This window comes from Diospyros lotus, chromosome 4 (genome assembly GCF_014633365.1).
Source record: "Diospyros lotus cultivar Yz01 chromosome 4, ASM1463336v1, whole genome shotgun sequence".
In the NCBI taxonomy this organism is placed as follows: domain Eukaryota; kingdom Viridiplantae; phylum Streptophyta; class Magnoliopsida; order Ericales; family Ebenaceae; genus Diospyros; species Diospyros lotus.
The window spans coordinates 9,979,856-9,999,369 of NC_068341.1; the positions used below are offsets into that span (position 1 = coordinate 9,979,856).

The 19,514-nt window shown below is 34.2% G+C and overlaps 1 protein-coding gene and 1 pseudogene across 1 annotated transcript; one reads left to right on the forward strand and one right to left on the reverse strand.

Annotated features, from left to right (window-relative positions):
• Nucleotides 1-967: 967 nt before the first annotated feature.
• LOC127799504 (isoflavone reductase-like protein) lies at nt 968-3,616 on the forward strand (annotated as a pseudogene).
• Nucleotides 3,617-5,287: 1,671 nt separating this feature from the next.
• On the reverse strand, nt 5,288-11,855 carry LOC127799502 (ornithine carbamoyltransferase, chloroplastic). The gene is made up of 5 exons (XM_052333582.1): nt 11,576-11,855; nt 9,972-10,306; nt 9,311-9,442; nt 6,646-6,921; nt 5,288-5,709 (listed from the first exon to the last, which is right to left on the reverse strand). Exons 1-5 carry the CDS (start codon nt 11,796-11,798, stop codon nt 5,527-5,529), a joined length of 1,149 nt encoding a protein of 382 aa, XP_052189542.1. The 5' UTR covers nt 11,799-11,855; the 3' UTR covers nt 5,288-5,526.
• Nucleotides 11,856-19,514: the final 7,659 nt, after the last annotated feature.

Genomic DNA, 19,514 nt, shown 5'->3' on the forward strand with positions numbered 1-19,514 from the left:
AAATAATTAATCAATGTAAGTCATGAGCTTCTCTTCTATATAAAGAAAGACATGAACTATCATCTATGTTGCACGAAAATGAAAATGGAAAACGTTTTCGATAAGAAACAAAAACGTGAAAACGGACATCTTTTAGAAAAATAGGCATAAATAGGATTCGAAATGAGAATAAAAAATATTTTAAAAACGAAAAAATAGCTCCTATGAGGTATTTTCCTACAACATGATATCATTAGGACTATGGAACTTGTAGTTTGAATTTGATAGTCTCTCAACTTCAATTCTTTCTTATCACTTATTTTTTAAGTATGGTGAATTTCTAACTTTTAAGTTAAGTGTGTTCTATGGCATTATCACTTAGTAGCAAGTTGTTGGCTTCTTATTTTTCCTCTTTAGTTAGTCAAATATCTTCTTTCATTAATCAACTAAATATTCGTGTATGCGATTCATGTTCTTGTTATTCAACCCATCTTTGTAACTCGGCTAAAACATTATTGAGTAACTTAAAGTTTTTGCAACTACATTCCACCAGATTTCTATCACAAAACCTTTTGGAATGTGAATCACATAAACATGATATCCCAGGTGATAATATTTGTTTGTCACACCATCAAGCAATCTGAAGTCCGTTCTAAAATTTTGAAAATTAATTTCTTTGGGATACCCTCTCTTGCGGGATGTCTGTTGTTCGGTTTCACAATTTTTAACATAAAAGATAAATTTGAGTATGATTTATAATAATTATGTAAAAAATGAATTCGAACTTGGGAATTCAAAACACTCACCACTCGATGCTAACTACTGGAGCAACCAAGAGGGGGACAAAAATTAATCTCTTTCATAGATATAAGCCGACTCCGAACCTTACGTTCACGAGCAAATTTCTGTTTGACAGAAGGCTAATCTGGTAAACTCACCTTGACCGAATGGGATGAAGGGATTTTATAAATTGCGGCTCCCGCACCACGCAGACTTCCACTTCCGTCGTCATTTTCCTCGAAATTTTCGAAATGGCCGAGAAAAGCAAGATTCTGATCATCGGCGGAACTGGATACATCGGAAAATTCATCGTCGAAGCGAGCGTCAAGTCTAGCCACCGGACCTTCGCTTTGGTCAGAGAAAGCGCACTCTCGCACCCTGTCAAGGGCAAACTCATCGAAGGCTTCCAGAAATCTGGCGTCATTTTGCTGCATGTCCGTATATGCCTCTGATTCCGACTTTTTCAGTTTCTCGATAGAATTCTTGATTTCTGTAAAATTTGAACGGATACAAATACTTGGGAGATTAATTAAGTGAAGATATAATATGCCTGTTTATATATTGAATGTGGTGATCTGTGCCGTTGGATCGATGGAACCAGGAGATCAGTTGAATCTCATTGCCGCCATCAAAGAAGCTGGAAACATCAAGGTCGGTTGCCTTTGTTTCACTAGAAATTAATAGTTGTCTTCTTCGGAAACCTATGCGAGCCAGCACTAGCTAGCCAAGCGGTGCACTCGAAGTTACGGAAAGAACCTCTGCATTTACACAACTTCCATTAAGATTTGAAGTTGTGTAAATGCAGAGGTTCTTTCCGTCGGAATTTGGAAACGGAATTTGGAAACGACGTGGATCGTGCTGGTGGTGTGGCGCCGGCGAGTACAGTGTATGAGTCGAAGGCTAAAATCCGCAGAGCCATTGAGGCGGCGGGAATTCCACACACGTACGTGTCTTCGAACTACTTTGCTGGCTATTCTCTTCACAAGTTGTCTCAGCTAGAGCTCACTGCTCCGCCCAGAGACAAAGTAACCATCTATGGCGATGGAAATCCCAAAGGTATACATCTCATCAGGATTAATATATACTCAGTATATAATTATTAACCAAATCTATGATCTCTTGCTTCATTTCTCTTTTTTTTCTTTTTTTTTTTCTTTTCTCTCTCTCTCTCTCTTTCTTGATTGCATGCAGCGGTGTTCAACGAGGAACATGATATTGGTACGTTCACCATAAAGGCTGTGGATGATCCAAGAACACTGAACAAAATCCTTTACATTAGGCCTCCCGAAAACACTTACTCATTCAATGACTTGGTTTCCCTGTGGGAGAAGAAAATTGGCCACACCCTTGAACGAACTTACGTCCCCGAGGATCAACTTCTCAAGGAAGCCCAAGGTCGGCGCTATATAATTATTAAATTAAAACTGCCTACCAAACTGCTTTTAATTAATTACTACTACTTCTTATAAAGGTCGCCCCTGGAGTTTGAATTTGGACTACGTTCAAATGCTAAACTTGATGCTGTGTTTGGATGCCTGACTGATTAGATATTATTTTATAAATAATGTTATTTATATAAATAACATTACTCTTAATTTATAAGAAGAATAATTCAAGTTTAGAATATGAAAGGATTCTAAATAACTCCACAAAAATTAAAATATTTAATTATGCATTAATTAAAAATTATTTTACACTCATTTATTAATAATAAATAATTATATACATATATTTATTAAAATATTTACACATATATATATACATAACATCCATACATACATGTATACACATACCTATATAATTATGTGTACGTATATAAATATATATAAATTCAGATATAACGAGAATGTTATGTTGTACGCGTTGAACAACATAACATTTGTTCGACATAGACAAAATGAGAAAGGGAGTGTGAGCCTCCCCACCCAAAACACTTCTCCTACGTACCCATATCGAGTAAACCCGACACAAATAGAGAACAAATCTGTAGAAATACATACATCTATATAGGCATATATGTTATATATATATCATGTTGTCTATATTTATATATGTATGCATATACATGTGTATACATATAATATAATATTTAAGTATATGTAGGTATGCATGTTATTATATATACGTACTACTTACACATGCATATGCACATAGATATACGTAAGTGTATATCTATAATTATATATCTATGTATATGTATACATATACAAATGTATAATATGAATGTATTTACCTATATATGGTGGAATGATTGAATTTGAAATTCTCATGTCTAAAAGTTATTCAAATATTTAAATTTCAAATAATGTCATTTCAAATGATATTAATTGATCTAATATCAGATGCTATGTTTGTTGCAGAGTCCCCATATCCGACCAACCTAATATTGGCAATCAAGCACTCTGTTTATGTGAGGGGAGACCAGACCAGATTTGAGATCGAACCCTCATGTGGAGTTGAGGCTTCAAAACTTTATCCTGAGGTCAAATATACCACTGTGGAAGAGTACCTTGATCGCTTGATATGAGAAAACAAACACGAGTGCTTATTGTTACTAAAATAAAAACTTATGGCCGTTAGTTTTTAAATACATATTAATTAGTAATGGATTATCTTGGTAGTTTATTACAAGCTAGGATAAATGTGTTTTTAATTTTGTTACTAGAATAAATGTATTTGACTAGATAGATACAGTCTGGTTCTTCTTGGCTCAGGCGTTGATAATATATAGCAGTGGGGGAATTTGTAAACTTGATGACCAGTGTGTTGGGTTTCTTTTCTTCTTCTTCTTCCTCTTTTGTCTCTTATGTAGTTTGTTTAGCATGAAGTTCTATTTATAATAAATTATCGTTATGAATATTTTGTTTCTCTGATAAGTAAGTGTCTATGATGCACAAAAATTTATTGGGGGTGTCATTTAGATATTTCTAAAACATTTTCATTTCAAAAATGTCAAGAAATGATTATAGATATTTACTTTTGTAATTTTAAAAAATTTTCATGACAATTTTGTAATACTAAAAAAATATTGACAACGCATTTCTAATTTAGAGATGCATTTCCATTTACGAGCAAGAAAATTTTTTCGTATTCAACTCAAAATTTTAAACTTATTTAAAATTTATTTAAATGTATCATAAAATTTATATTTATTTTTAAATTAAACAACTATTTTTTTATTATTTTCTATATTAAAAATAATATTTATAAAAAAATCTTATATTTTTCTATTTATCCATTTTTGTTTTTTATTTTTTTTAAAATAATATTTCTCAATTTTTATTTCATATTTTAGTTTCATGCCTAATAGGTCAATAATAGAAGTTATATATCTACTGAGGCGCTTAATAGAAAGGTATCGGGATCATCAGAAAAACCTGCATATGATATTTATAGATCTAGAAAATGCCTATAATAGGGTCTCTAGAGAAGTATTATGAAGGGTTTTAGAAAAAAAATGAGTCTGAATAACCTATATATAAGCTCTTAAGGACATATATCACAGTGTAAAGACAAGAGTCAGAACATGCAGAAGGGATACTGAACCGTTTAAAATTACAATGGAACTGCATCAAGATTCTACACTAAATTCATACTTATTTGCTTTAGTAATTAATGAACTTACTAAACACATTCAGACAGAGGTGCCATGATGTATGCTATTTGCAGATGACATAATATTGGTGGATGAAACAAAAGAGGGAATGAACGTTAAGCTTGAGTTGTAGAGAAATAATTTATAATTTAAGGAATTTAAATTAAGTAGAAAGAAAACAGAATATATGAAATCTAAATTTAGTAAGAATATAAGAGTGGAGGATGTTATAATAAAATTGAAAGACCAAGTCTTACAAAGAAAATACCATTTTCGATATTTGGGATCAATAATTCAAAAAAATGGAGAAATTCACGAGGATGTCACGCATAGAATTAAGGCATGTTGGTTAAAATGGAGAAATACATTGAGGGTGTTATGTGTTAGTAAAGTCTTATTAAAATTAAAAGAAAAATTTTATAAGACAACTATAAGACCAGTCTTGCTGTATGGCTCAAAAACGAGCAAAAGACGAGTGTAGCGGAGATGAGAATACTAAAATGGATATACGATCATACAAAATAAGATAAAATTAGAAATAAGATTATTCGTAATAAAGTAGGAGTAGTGTCAATCGAGGAGAAAATAAGAGAGATTAGACTAAAATAGTTTGGTCATGTAAGAAAAAAATCAAGAGATGCTCTTGCGAGGAAAATTAATGAAATGAAATAATTAGTCAAAAAAAGAAATAAAAACAGATCCAAAAAAATTTTGAGAGAAACATTAAAGTTTGATATGAAATATATGGAGTTAAATGAAAATATAACAAAAGACAGAAATACATGAAAGTCTAGAATTCATGTAACCGACCTTACATAGTGGGATAAAGGCTGGATATGTTATTATAGTATCTATTTTTTATTTCCGTAAAACCCTAAGTAGGTGCATCAGCCTTCTTGTAAACTGTGACGATCGAAGTGCATTCAGCAAACGTACTGTGAATCTACGGCCTTTTATTTCTCAAAAGCAAAGCTGCAATTTCATGAAAGAACTCACAGTAGTTGCAGTGAGCATCCTTGGAATAGGAATGGTTCATTTCAAAGTCCAATATTGATGATTCATGCCTTTGGCATGAGACAGAACACAAAATACAGACTCAACTGCTCGGATTGAGTTACATTCCAAGGCGGAGCCTCTCAGAATCATCATCAAAGGAAGAGGACGACGCATATTTACAAGCCAAGGACATGAAGCATTACTGCATTCTGAGCATGCATTCGGTTCTCCGCTTGGGGGAACACAATGGAATTCGGAGCTTCAATGACTTCATCTGCAACTTCCACTCCTCTCTCTGCTGGCAAACAATGCATAAAATATGCTTTTGGACCAGCTAGTTGCATTAGAGTTTTATCCACCTGCAATTAAGAGTTTGAGGATGTCAACAAAAAGCTAATGACGTGTATCTGATACGGAGCCCATATATTATCCCTAACTTGGAAGAACAATATCAGGACATTATTCCCATGCTTGCCGAATTCATTTTCTAAGAGATGCTTAGCCATTGAGAAGCTTCAGCCCACAGCTTCACATCTTCAGCACTTGGTTGAGTTCAGATACAGTTAGAATTGCAAAGAAAGGCCTTAAGCAAAGCTATAAGAATCCCCATTTCTCCAGGCATGATAGTAAACTGTCTTGGCTTACTTTTGTGTCAAACTCTGTAGTATATGCAGATATGGATATATATGTATGCTGCAAGAAGAGCCAGGAAGCTATTCCTGATCAATAAATGTGGTTAGCGACTTCAAGTTTTGCATGTTTGAGCTTGCCAGATATCCCTCATGGCTAATAGTTTCCAAGATACAGATGATAAGAGTAATGCCGTCGAATGGCAACTCCTCACTCAAATTTGAAATTTGAGTTTTGACTTTCAAGATGTAACAAATGAGGATTATAAAGAAGTGGTACAATCACTTGATGTCCTAAAACACTATATGTTTAAGGGAAAAAAATTAATATTAAATGGTAATTATTCATCAACCTCACCTTGAGCTAAAGTCAATACCTATGAAAGCTCTAAAACCTGGAGCTGATGCATGCTCCCAATTTATTTTAGTTCATGCAAAGCATACGAACTTAGTAAGTAAATCATAAATAGTCAAGTTCTTTTCCCTTTGAGTTGGAAGTAAGCTACATGAGTCCTCTTCTTTTTCCATTCAGATTTGTCAAAGGCCACAATTTTGGTTAAACCACAAGGTCCACAGCATATGAGTTTCTTTATTATCTCAATTCAAAGTCAAGCATCCATAGATATTGAGCTAAATTATGAGAGAAAAGTGTGTAATGGTGTATACCTGGAATCCTTGGAACACTTGGCGGCGATGAGCGGCTTCCTCCTTTTGCCCCATGCTGGCCCACACATCTGAATATACAACATCAGCTCCTCTAACAGCTTCCTTTGGATCATTTGTTATCTCAATTTTGCTGATTCCAGCCTTCCTTGCCTTCTCAACAGTCTTTGCATCCGGTTCAAATCCTTTGGGGCAGGCACAGACAAAATGGAAAGGAATAACTGATGCCATTAACAGCCAAGAATGAACAATGTTGTTTCCATCCCCAACATACACGACCTGGATTGAATATGGTCATGGAGATCAAATTTCTGAATGACTAACGTGATATTCTCTTTGTGTTTCAATTTTGAGTTTTGTATTTTGAGTATTTGTTTTGAGATTTTTGAAAACACGATTTTTTTGTCATTTTGAAAAACTATTTTTTAAACCAGAAAACTAGAAAACGCGTTTAGTTTGAAATTTTGAGAAAATTTATTTTATATTATTTTATTTAATAAATTTGATTCAAAATTATAAATATTTATTAATAAATTACAAATTTAATTTAAAAAATTTAAAATATAATACAAAAGATAATTGATAATCTAACCATATATAATACATTAAAAATACAAATTACTTTTTAAAATTATTTTAAATTTAACTCAATTATTAATTTTATGATAAATTTATTTTTATCTACAAATTAAAATCTGACATTAATTTTGAGATTTAAATTACCCATAAAATAAATATTAAAAAAATTATAAATCATAAAATAGTAAAATATTGATTTATTTATAATTTTAAAAATATAATTGAAAAAAAAATTAAAGCAAAAATGCATTTGGGCGTGGAGAGAAGGCGATGGCAGATGGAGGAAATGGCAGAAGAAAGAAGAAGAAATGGTAGAAGGGTAGGAGAAAGAAACAACCAGCGATGGCAAATCTAGGCGTGGCAAGCGGTGGCGAGCGCTGCGATGGCGGATCTGGAAGAGAACAACATAGGCGAACGACGAGGTGCAACGGATCTAGAAGAGAGAATGGCGTAGGTGAACAATGTGCAGCGGCGTAAGCAAATGACGTGCGGCGACGGTGTAAGCGAATGACGTAGGTGGCGATGATGGCGATGGCAAGCGCTGCGATGGCCAACAAGGAAGAGAACAAGTCTGGATGGGAGGGGGGCGGTGATGGAGAAGATGGCAAGGGGCAGTCGCGGTGTTTGGCTGAGGCTTGAGAGAGAGAGAGAAAAGATATGAGAGATTGGAAGCAGGGTGGGGGTGGGGGGGTCACTTTCGTTTTCCGTGTTTTGGTATTTTGAGGCCCAAAACAACAATTGTTTTGGGTTTTCTTTACAAATTTTTTTCTTATTTTAGAAATTACGTTTTTGAAAATAACAAAGAGAACGCGTTTTCAGTGTTTTGAAAACTAAAAACTCAACGGGTTGAAAACAACAAAGAGAACAGACCCTAAGGGGCTGTTCTCTTTGGCATTTTAAGCCCGTTTTTCATTTTCAGTTTTTCAAAACACTCAAAACGCGTTTACTTACTCATTTTCAAAAACGCATTTTGCAAAACACACAAAAAATTTACACAGAAAACTCAAAATGCCAAAAACACGTTTTGGTTGTTTTCAGCCAAAACCAGCCTCCATCCAAAACACGGAAAACAGCCACCGTTTTCATCCCTTTTCTTCAACCTCTCTTCTCTCTTCTCTTTCTCTTCTTTTCTATTCAAGCTTGATCGCCTCCATCGTCCATGCCACCGCCATCACTGCAATCGCTCGCCACGACCATCACTGCCACACCCAAATCCGCCCGCCACTGCCATCTCCCTCGCCCGCTATAGCCCTCCGAGCCCAGATCCTCCACCGCCACTGCCTTCCATGCCAAGATCGGCCACGGCCACCGCCATCGCCATCGCCATCGCCATCGCCATCGCCATCGCCTGTCACTGCCCTCCAAGCCCAGATCTGCCACAGCCACCGCCGGCCACTACCTTCCACGCCCAGATCCGCCACCGCCATAGCCATCGCTCTCGCCCGCCACTGCCTTCCACGCCCAAGCCATCGCCATCGCCACCGCCACGGCCTGCCATGCCCAAATCCAGTCGCCCGCCACCGCCTTCTGCCATTTCTCCCTTTCGCGCCTCCACGCCCAATTAATATAGATTTTGTTATTTTATGCTTTATATATTTTTTAAATATTTATGTTGTGAATAATTTAAATCTCAAAATTAATATCAAATTTAATTTATAGGTAAAAATAAATTTATTATGAAATTAATAGTTGAGTGAAATTAAAAATGACTTAGAATGTACTTTGTAATTTTAATATATTATATATGATTAAATTATATAAGTTGTATTATATTTGAAATTCTTTAAATGAAATTTATAATTTATTTTGAATCAAATTTCTTAAATAAATTATCATAAAATAACATTTTACAAAATTTCAAAGTAAACGCATTTTTCAATTTTCTGTTTTGAGAAACAATTTTTCAGAATAACAAAGAGAACGCGTTTTTAAAAATTTCAAAACAGACACTCAAAACACAAAACTCAAAATGAATTCAAAACTCAAAACTCAAAACTGAAACACAAAGAGAACACCACCTAAGTTTTTAAGAGAGGGAAATGGTGACAGAAAGTGATTCTGTTAAATGGCCAAATATGAATGGTCTAACCTTTGTTCCTTCCAGCTGACCAACGTGTTCGATTATTGTGAGTGCATCAGCCATTATTTGACAAGGATGGTTGTAATCTGTCAACCCATTGATTACAGGTACGGTTGCATGTTTAGCCAAATCTAGAATGTCCTGTGTAAAGCAATGAATACCATACATCAAAAACCAAAGAGATAATAATAAGGCTTGGGAAAAAAATATCTCAGCAAACTCTTTTCTTCCAGCGAAGCAACTTGTTTAATTGCATAAACAATAAGAGCCTCTTATTCCTTCAGGGGACACTATATAGACAGAGAAAGAATGGTATAACAGAGAAAATGGAAAAGGGAGCTGATGATCTGGAGCTCCAAAATATATTGGTCAAATCCGTTTAATCAATTGATGCAAGTTTTTTAAGAAGACAGAGAATTCCCATAAAAGAAAGAAAAAAAAGAAAGAAAGAGTGATAAAGATATACAACTGACACCAACAGCTGGTTAACTTGACAGGGTGATGTAATCAGGCCTGCAAGTAATTATTGCTTGGCACAACGAATGTGTGAAACAATAAGTTCCCTAACATTGATGGGCATATGGGGACCTTAGAGGGAGAGAAGGGGGAGTCTAATTGGAATCTGATAAACATTTTGACATGAAAACTATATCAAACATAGACACAATACCTGATGAGAAAATAGGCGTGCCATAATGATATCATTATAACGAGAAAGCACACGGGCAACATCACGAGTTTCCTCCCGCTTACCCATTTGGATATCATCTGGTCCCAAATATAAAGCATGACCTCCAAGCAAGAAAAATCCAGTCTCAAATGATACTCGTGTTCTCATGGATGGCTTGGCAAAGATCATTGCCATGGTTTTCCCTTTGAATGGAAGATATGTTTTCTCCCCTGATTGTATCAGAGCCTTCACCTCTTTGGCACGATCTAAGATCTTCAGTATGGTGGCTTTGTCAAAGTCACTAATATGGAGAAAATCTTTAAGCTCTGATTGTTCTGGATAACCACTCATAAAAAAGAGGCATTAGATAATATACTGTTGTCGCCTTTGAAATTCCATTATCTGCTTAAGAAGTAAGGTTTTGAAAACAATTATATAATCACATTTAGGCACGTTTACACATGGTAGGATTAGCAAAAGGAATTGCATAGATATTTTATATATTAATCAATGTATAGAAGTGACACAATCAAAAACCTTTAATTTCAATTCATACATTATTGGGGGAACAACGAACCAAAACAGTGTCACAAGAGAGAGGCAGATATCAGGAGTGATATACTAAAAATTATCAGGTTTGACTGGGTAACAGATATGCACTACCAATACTTAACACGGCACTTCCTATTTCTTGACCAGTGTGAGAGCTTGACACCCCCAAGGATAGTTGAAGACAAGTCCAGTTCACAAGAATATTAACACCGTACATAATCAAGGGGATAAAAACACTTCACATCTTGATTTTTTTTTTTTTTTTTAGCCCAAAACACTAATTCTACAATTGCTGATTTTAATGCAACAGCGAAGCAAATGAAGAGTGAAATCATTCAAGCAACAGACTAGGGAATATTATATCAGGCATAAATGTCAGATCTTGATGTTGCACAACAAACATACATATCCATGCCAATGCATAAACAACAACAACATACCAAGCCTTTATCCTAGTATGTGTTGTCTACTACACAAATTCTAGATTTCCATTCATTATTTCATTTTTATCCATTGCCTTACTTCTGTAAGGCCCATAAATAATCCATTTGTTTCACTGAAATAAAAAATATTTTTATTGCATATATGGAAATTTCCAGAAAAATAATACTGCATTCATTTTCCTAAGGAAATGGATGATGCGACAGGAATTTTCTATTGCTATCACCAATTATAATCTTGCAAGCCAGAGGTGAAGACACTTCATCAGAGTTTTCTAATGATCACAGCTAGAACTTCTATGCAAATGCATATCCTATGAGTTCGTTCATCATAAACCCCAAATTCCACCACAACCAGTACAGAGTCCTATAAAGCCAGCACATGACAACTTGCATCAAGCGATGTAGTTCAGATAAATCAAAACATTATATGGCGGCGATAATTTTCCTGTTCTTTTCATTTCATTTCCGTCCGATGCATAAACCCTAAATAAGAGTGCCATTCGACTCAAAACCCCAAACACAATTATGACGAACGAAATGAAACTACATATTATTCCGTCCGAATCAGGCGAATCGAGCATCAAGAAGACCTCAAAAAAGAAAGCCGACCTTTTCCATCCACGGAATTCAAAGGCGATGAAATAGCAGAGGAGGCCTGGAGAGAGATTCGGCGACGGAGAGCCGGCAGACTGGACGGAGAAGGCGCGGAGGGGGAGGCGAAATGTAGGGACTGCCGGAAATTGTAGCCGGAGAGAGAAGAAGAAGAAGAGAGAGACGCTGCATCGGAGGATCGAACGGAGGAGAGGTGAGAGTGAGACAAAATGGCGGCCATTGTTTTTGGTGGGAAGCAACGCAACTGTGGGGCGGCTTTTGGGGTCTGTTTGGCGGAGTCGCTTATATGCTCCATATATATATATATATAATATATATATAGATGCTAAAGAGAATGGATGACATGTCTGTCACCTTGAAATCTAGTGCTAGTGGGAAGTAAAAAAATAAAAATATACACTTTGACACGTCATTTTAATTCATTGATGCTAGCCAAAGAAAAAAATATATAGTAATTAAAATATTAATGTATTTGTGTTTTTAATTAAATTTGATTATAATTCGTTATTCGTTATTCGTTATTCGTTATTCGTTATTCGTTATTCGTTATTAATTATTTCCTTTTTGGCCCATCACGACTCCAAAGGACCTTATGCTGATGGCGTCAGATTGCCCCAATTTGAAAATAATCTGATCCTGACAATTGCTAATGCAACACCCAGCAATAGAGCGGAGACAATGCACCTTTGGTGGTGCCGTGGAACCCCCAGTGGTGAAAGGCCACCAAGTGAAGTGACAACATTAGTTGCTATTCTTCAATTAATGCGGTTAGGCCAATTCGCTTGTGCAGTCGACAATGGCCATGGCGCGGGTCTAGTTTGGTTTTCAACTAGACTTTGCACCATATGCATACGAGTGATGGATCGACAAAAATCGGCCCGTTTTAAATGAATAAAATTTTAAGTTAAATAACTTGTTCATGATTTTATGTAACTCACGAATAACTCATAAATATACACGATTAAGATAAGTAAATGGATAAGTAAAGATCATTTTTACAAAAAATAGTAATTAAACCTCTTAATTATTAAAATGAATCATAATTAATTATATTTGGACAATTGAACACTCGAAGAAGTTTAACCCTAAATTGTGAACTAGAAAAAAACAAATTAAAGAATTAACAATCACTTAAGAATTAAAATTCAATTGATTAAAACTTAATTTTTGGTGATCATGAAATTATAAACATTAAGTTTAGAATAAAATAAACATAGTTGATATAATAATCATAACCAAAAATTGAATAGACTAATAAAGTTTTAATGCATAGGATCCTTTAGAAATTCTACATAATTATTTACCCACTTATAATGAATAAAATATTCTTAAAATCAACAAAGAGTTGTTGCATAATTAAAATTTTAAATAATTAAAGAAAAATAGAAAACAAAAGCTCTAAAGAAGAATAAAGGAGGCTCTCTGCCCAGATCTGAAACAGATATGGGTGGCAGCGGATCTGGGACAAATCCGGAATAGATCTGTCGTGCGGCTAATACTATGTGAGAGGGCTGTGTGGCTTCTTTGCAAACGCTGTGCATGACTGCTTGGTTGCTACTAGCTTGCCTTCTGCCTTACTTCAGCAAACAATCCCGCTGCGCGAGTTTTTCCCCTTAATTAATTATTGATGTCTTCAATTCCTCTCTTCTCTCTCTCTCTCTGGCGCCTTCAATTCTATTTATTTATAATATTCTATTTATATGTGCACGACTTTCCCTCCAATTAGCATTCTCCTTCAATTGCAATTCTTTGACGACTTCAACTCCTCTTCCAATTGGACTTCCAATTGGCGCATCCCTTCAACTTAATAATCCAAATTAATCTACGACTTCAATTCCAATCTCTTCTCCAATTGCCATTTGAATTGCACCGTTGCCTTCTATTTATTAATTTTTTAATATTAATTTTTAATTAATTTATAATATCAAAATTAATATTATAAATTAATCAAAAATATATTCTTAAAAGCCTAATTTCTTGATTTTATCTCCTTTGCTTGATTTCTACAAAAATATTCAAATCATGTAAAATTTATATCAACTCACACTTTAAGTAGGACAAATAACATAGACTTAAAGTCAGAATTAAATAAAATTATATATATAATTAAACTCTATCAATTAAGCTCAGGGGTTGACAATTCAGCCAAGCTTGGCAAAATTGTAATAAAATTTTACTGGAAAAATAGCAATAAATACCCCTATTTAAATTAAAGACACAAAAGAACTAATTTATTTTTCATTTTCTTTTCTCTCTCCTCATATAAAAAAATACCCCACTCCAAACCCATTTTCATGCTCACATTAATGATGAGTCTAGTGGATTCTATGTCCGCTTCGGTGAACCCACATCTAAGTTCAAAAAAGAGAAAGAAAAGAAAAGAATCAGATAGAGATACAGAAAAAAAATGAGTAAAACTTCATTTCGAACCTAGTATGTGTTTAAATAAAAGAAAGAAAGCGAAGAAGAAAAATAAGAACTTAGAGAAAAAGCATAACATTTCATCTCAAATCCAAATATAGATTTAAGATAAATAACAAATCTAAATTTAAGTCAAAGAAAAAGAGAGAAAGAGTAAGAAAAATAAGAAGAACAAACCAATGAGAGAAAAAAGGTCAAACTTTTCTTCTCAAACCCAATTTAAGATGACCATCGAATCCAATTATAGGTTCGAAGAAAATAAAAGAAAGAAAAAGAAATCAAAGGAGGATAAAGAAAGAGAAAGAGTAGATGTTTATTGTTGCTATCGCCACTAATGCTATGATTACTATAAACAACATCCGTTGATACTATAGTGACCAAATGTCTCCATTATTGTCATTATCGTTGTTATTGTGATCACTTTCCACTATCACAAATAGAGAGTAAACGAAAAAAATATATGAGAGAAAAAAGATCTGCATAATATTAGCATCATAATTTTGTCCTAAAAACAGTTTTTATATGAGACCAGACTGAGTGGCTAATTACTTATAATTATAATTCACAATTAATTCATGCTGATGTGAATATTTTCCTCGAACGAGAGAGTCTCCATTCAAGGGTGGCTATGAGTAGAAATTCTCATAGATGGGCACATATGATACAGTATGGTTAAACTATGGCTACGTTCCACATAAATGTTGTTTGCTGTGACTCGGCGAGCACAATACCTTATATATGATGACAAAATAAGATTTTAACTATATCTATTATAATTAGAAATAAAATTAAATATGAATTAAGTTAAATTTATTTCAATTCTAAATATTACGTAGACTTCAAATACTTGATTGGGTTAGTTAGACTTCTCTTTATTATTATAAGTAAATTTGTTTATAAATAATTTATATATCAACCATGTTATTCATTTAGGATAATATAAATGTTATTGTTTTAGATCTGTGTTTTTTTCTCACATCTAGTTCAATTAAAAAAAAAAAAAACTTGGAAGTGTTAAAATGAAATCTAATTATTATTTTTTATTTATGTTGTTATGTGAAATTTAAAATTTTAGCTACAAAATTTAGATAAATTATGAATGATGACATTAGACCAATTATCGAGATTTATCTCAAATCAAGTATCTACAAACGTGAGGTTTTTTGTCTGTCGAGAAAACTCTAACACTCAAGTTAATAAGAAGAAGATAAGAGAATATTAAGTGAGCTTCTCTTAGTGTAATTGTACCTTTACAAGTTCATCCCTATTTATAAAAATGGTGTGGAGTGGCACCCAAAATGTAGTTTGGAGATAATTTCAAGAGACATTAGAAAGATTGTCAATTGATTTGGTTTACGAGTGTAGACTAATTCCATTCATATATTCCATGTCAACAATAGATCCCAATCAATCCGATTAACAAGTCTTTGCATATGAGTTTTGAAGGTCTAAGGGGCACGTGACATTCCTTAATACAAACATGTGATGAGTTTTGATTAACCTTCGATTATATATATAGTGTATGGTAATTGATGGTCCCGATGGAGTTATTTTATTCCTCGTCAATAAACATAACAATTTTTGCCTAAAACGAATTAAGAGTGGCAATGGGGTAGGGAATGTTATTTGACCCTAAACTTGAACTCTTAAATTCATACCCTAACCCAAATCTGAACCCATTTGAAAAGGAAAAATGAATCTCAATCCCATCCCCATGGGACTTGAGATTTCCTTGCAGAAAACTCTTTTCTCATTGTCATCAACCCAACTCATACCAATAACTGTAAGTCTACTTTAAATTGTACCAAACCTTACCCTAACATGTGATTAAAATAAAAAATAATATTAAAACTTAAACAACTTGCAAAATTAGTCAAGATTCAAATATTCAAAAATAATATTACTAAATTAAAATTTAAAATAAAAATTATTTGTTAAGCATTTTTTATCCTTTTAAAAACTTAATAATTTATTTATAAGTTAAAATATACCCAAAATCTTAATATATAAATAATGTTTAATATGTATATATTAAACATAATATACACGTCTAAAAATTAAAATTCTAGATTTTAGACTCATCAAAACTATCACCTTTTGTCCAAAAAAATACTCAAGAGCGGGGTAAATTAGATTTTTTAAAAATTAATAATTTTAGCTCTTTTGAAAATTCTTAAATTTATGATCTTAATATATGATGATTACAGTAGAATTAAAATCAGTAAAATCACACAATCACACAAAATAAGAGAGATTTATAGAGGTTTGACTCTAAAAAACCTAATCCTCTCTCTCAAGATTTAGCTTAAGGTTTCACTAGGGAGAATCAACACTATTTTTTAACTGGAAGTAAAACCAACATAGAATCCATTGCCTAAGCAAGAACCACTAGCATTGTAAAGGCCCGCCTCCCAGAGCCCTCATGCACCAAGAGGATCCGTGAGAGGGTCATTACTAAAATGATACCAAACAACACACAACTACAACTCATGAAAAATCCTTATTAAAATCATATTCTTTTATCATTTCACACCTCATAATCATTTTTACAAAATCATTCATTACTTGGGCCCACCTAAGCTTACATAACATATATCTAATTCAAAATTATAAATCTTACACAAAAACACCCAGGACCTAGATTCGGGAGAGCTCTGCACTTGCTATCACGACTAAACGGTCTGGACCCAAACCCCTGCTGAACGCACCTGGGATCTCAGGATATGCTGACCTGGAATGATGTAAAACAAACATGAGTCGCGAGACTCAGCAAGCTCATGAAAGGAAGATTGAGGGTTTAGGGTAGGACTCTTCCCATGACACCCCATGCGATTCATGCCAATGCAATCATGCCATGTCATGATCCATACGTATCTTACTTCTACATGCATAACATAAAGTTAATTGCACATAAGGAACCAGGGGCCCACATAAGTCACACATTGGCACCCGGGTCCCACATACAAACTTGTTGTAGCCTAACATAGGCTACCATTTCATGATCCGTAAAGACCCGTCTTCCTGACATGGTCAACTTTTCCTGATACTTGATACATCCTGACATGAGTCGGTACTCCCGACGCCCGGCACGGTACTCCCGTCCAGAATAACAATAATAATAAAATCATGCAATGCAACACATAGGAAATGCAATGGCCGTTGTAGCATAAACGTGATGACAAGGCCCCCATAAACCAAGCATCAGGCCCTGCTATGCCTCACATAGGAATACACACATGTAACATGCTCTAAATGCATATGCTCGCCTAGGATACCCAAATTGGCTCTTAGACCAACCGGGTCATGCAAATGTTCATACGTCCCATCACACACAAAGCATGTACCACGTGAATGCAACCCGGCCCCTTAAAGCACACATATCATGAAATGCACAAATCAAGGCGGGAATCTGGAGTACCAGCTCTTCTGGCCGTCTAGCACTTATCGTAACAATCGATAACTGGCACCCATACATCCAACCATCAACTGCCACGACCCACGGTCAACAGACAGTGGCTTTGTACCCATACCCTTAGACACACTTACTGACACCATTAACTTATTAGCTTATAAACTTAACATTTCTCCAAAACTCTTCACGTACATAACCACATAACATCATGATACCATTCTCATTCTTCCTCATTCACAGAAAACTATCTCCACATACATAATAGACTCTTTTAACACATTCTCCTAATTTTGACCATAACCAATTTCTCTAAGAACCTAACCCCAACGGGTTCGGCATCATTCCTAAGGAAAACAGAGCGATACGAAGCTCCGTGACGGTCGAAATAAAAGACGCCATGACATCCTTACTTAGCTTATCCCATTAACCATAAACTCATTAATAAAGTAAAAGTCATAAAATGGTTACTACGCGCATTATTATTATTTATGCGTAGAATCGAGTCACGGTGAGGGAGGGTTTAGAGTATAAGAAACCTCAAAAACTTTCACGAGAAATAAATAGCGCGAAGAGAGAGTTAGGAGCTTGCCTTAGTTTTTTGCAGATTTCTAGCCTTAAATACTCGCACCCTGCAAAATAATATTAACACTAAAATAAACCAAAATACAGTCTAAAAGTACGATTTAATCCATAAAAAATGTTTAATACACACTAACTAACTTATCTCGCTCTTCGAATCTTCAATTGCATAGCATAAAATTAATTTTTGAATATTTTCTTCTAATTTTCCCCTTCTTCGCCGCTGCCTCGCGCCATTTTTCCTTCTCCCGAGCTCTCTGTTCTGCTCCAATTTTAGTCTAAATTTTAGCTTCAATTGAAGCAATTAATAGCAGGAAAATCGGCAGAAAAATATGGCCAATTTGGCCTTAAAAAGCGTGCAAAACAGAGGCGTGGGAGACAGCAGCGCGGGCGCACCAGCGCGCGCCACGTGGCCGCGGCTGGCTATCCACCGCCTTGCCCCAAAACGACGTCGTTTTGGGGCTAGGCTTGCTAATTAAAAATCAGCACTTTCTACAGTCGCGCACGCGCTCCACGCGTCGAACCCGCAACCTCTTCCCTCGCACACGCGCACGCCTCCGCCTGATCTAGCTCTCCCTTTAATACATATACGCACACTAATATATATAAAGGGATCCTCAGCCACTTTCACAAATTACATTTCAACACCTAGAACTTTCATTAATTGCACACCCACCCAACTTCCATTTCTTCTTATTTCACTTACACCCTATAATTTTCAAAAATCACTAAATTAATTTATTTTATTATTTTCCTAGATAATCCCCAATAAATAATTATTTTCTTTAAACACTAAACACTCAATAATCACCAAAATACAAATTAAATTATTATTTCATTATTTCCTTAAATACTCCCAAGTAATTTAATTAAATAACTAAATTTCATATTTCCTCAAAACAACCTAAACATTTATTTTTCTTTAATTCCTCAAATATTTCGTAATGACTTCAAACACTAAATTAACAATAATTATTTATTTCTTAATTTTCAGGATATTACAAGCATACTACTAGCAAATACAATTCTCTCACATAATAAGTGAGTAAAAATAACAAACTTACAAGCAGAGATAATTACAAACAAGTCACCAACGATTGAGAATTCCACCAACCAGCACACTTCCAGCACTTCAAACCTTCTCACTCTTATTTAAATACTCTATCAAGTTTGTTCTATCTTGAGTCTCCATACTTACCCTATATATATACATCTTCTAAACACATTAGCCATTAAAGAAAATATTAATATAAAATTTGAAATTCATAAAATGTTTAAACTTTTTCAAATAATAAGAAAACATGTCTCATTTTTAATTCAAAATAAATTTATTTTTTGCATGAAAAATCAAGATTTAAAAATTCAAATATAAACTTTTGAGACATAAATGATTAAAATAAGAAAACACGTCTAAAAGCAATTCTCATTTAATTCAAAATAAATTTATTTTTTATATAAGTAAGAGAAAATATGTTTAAAAATAATTCTCATTTAATTCAAAATTTAAAAATTCAAATATAAATT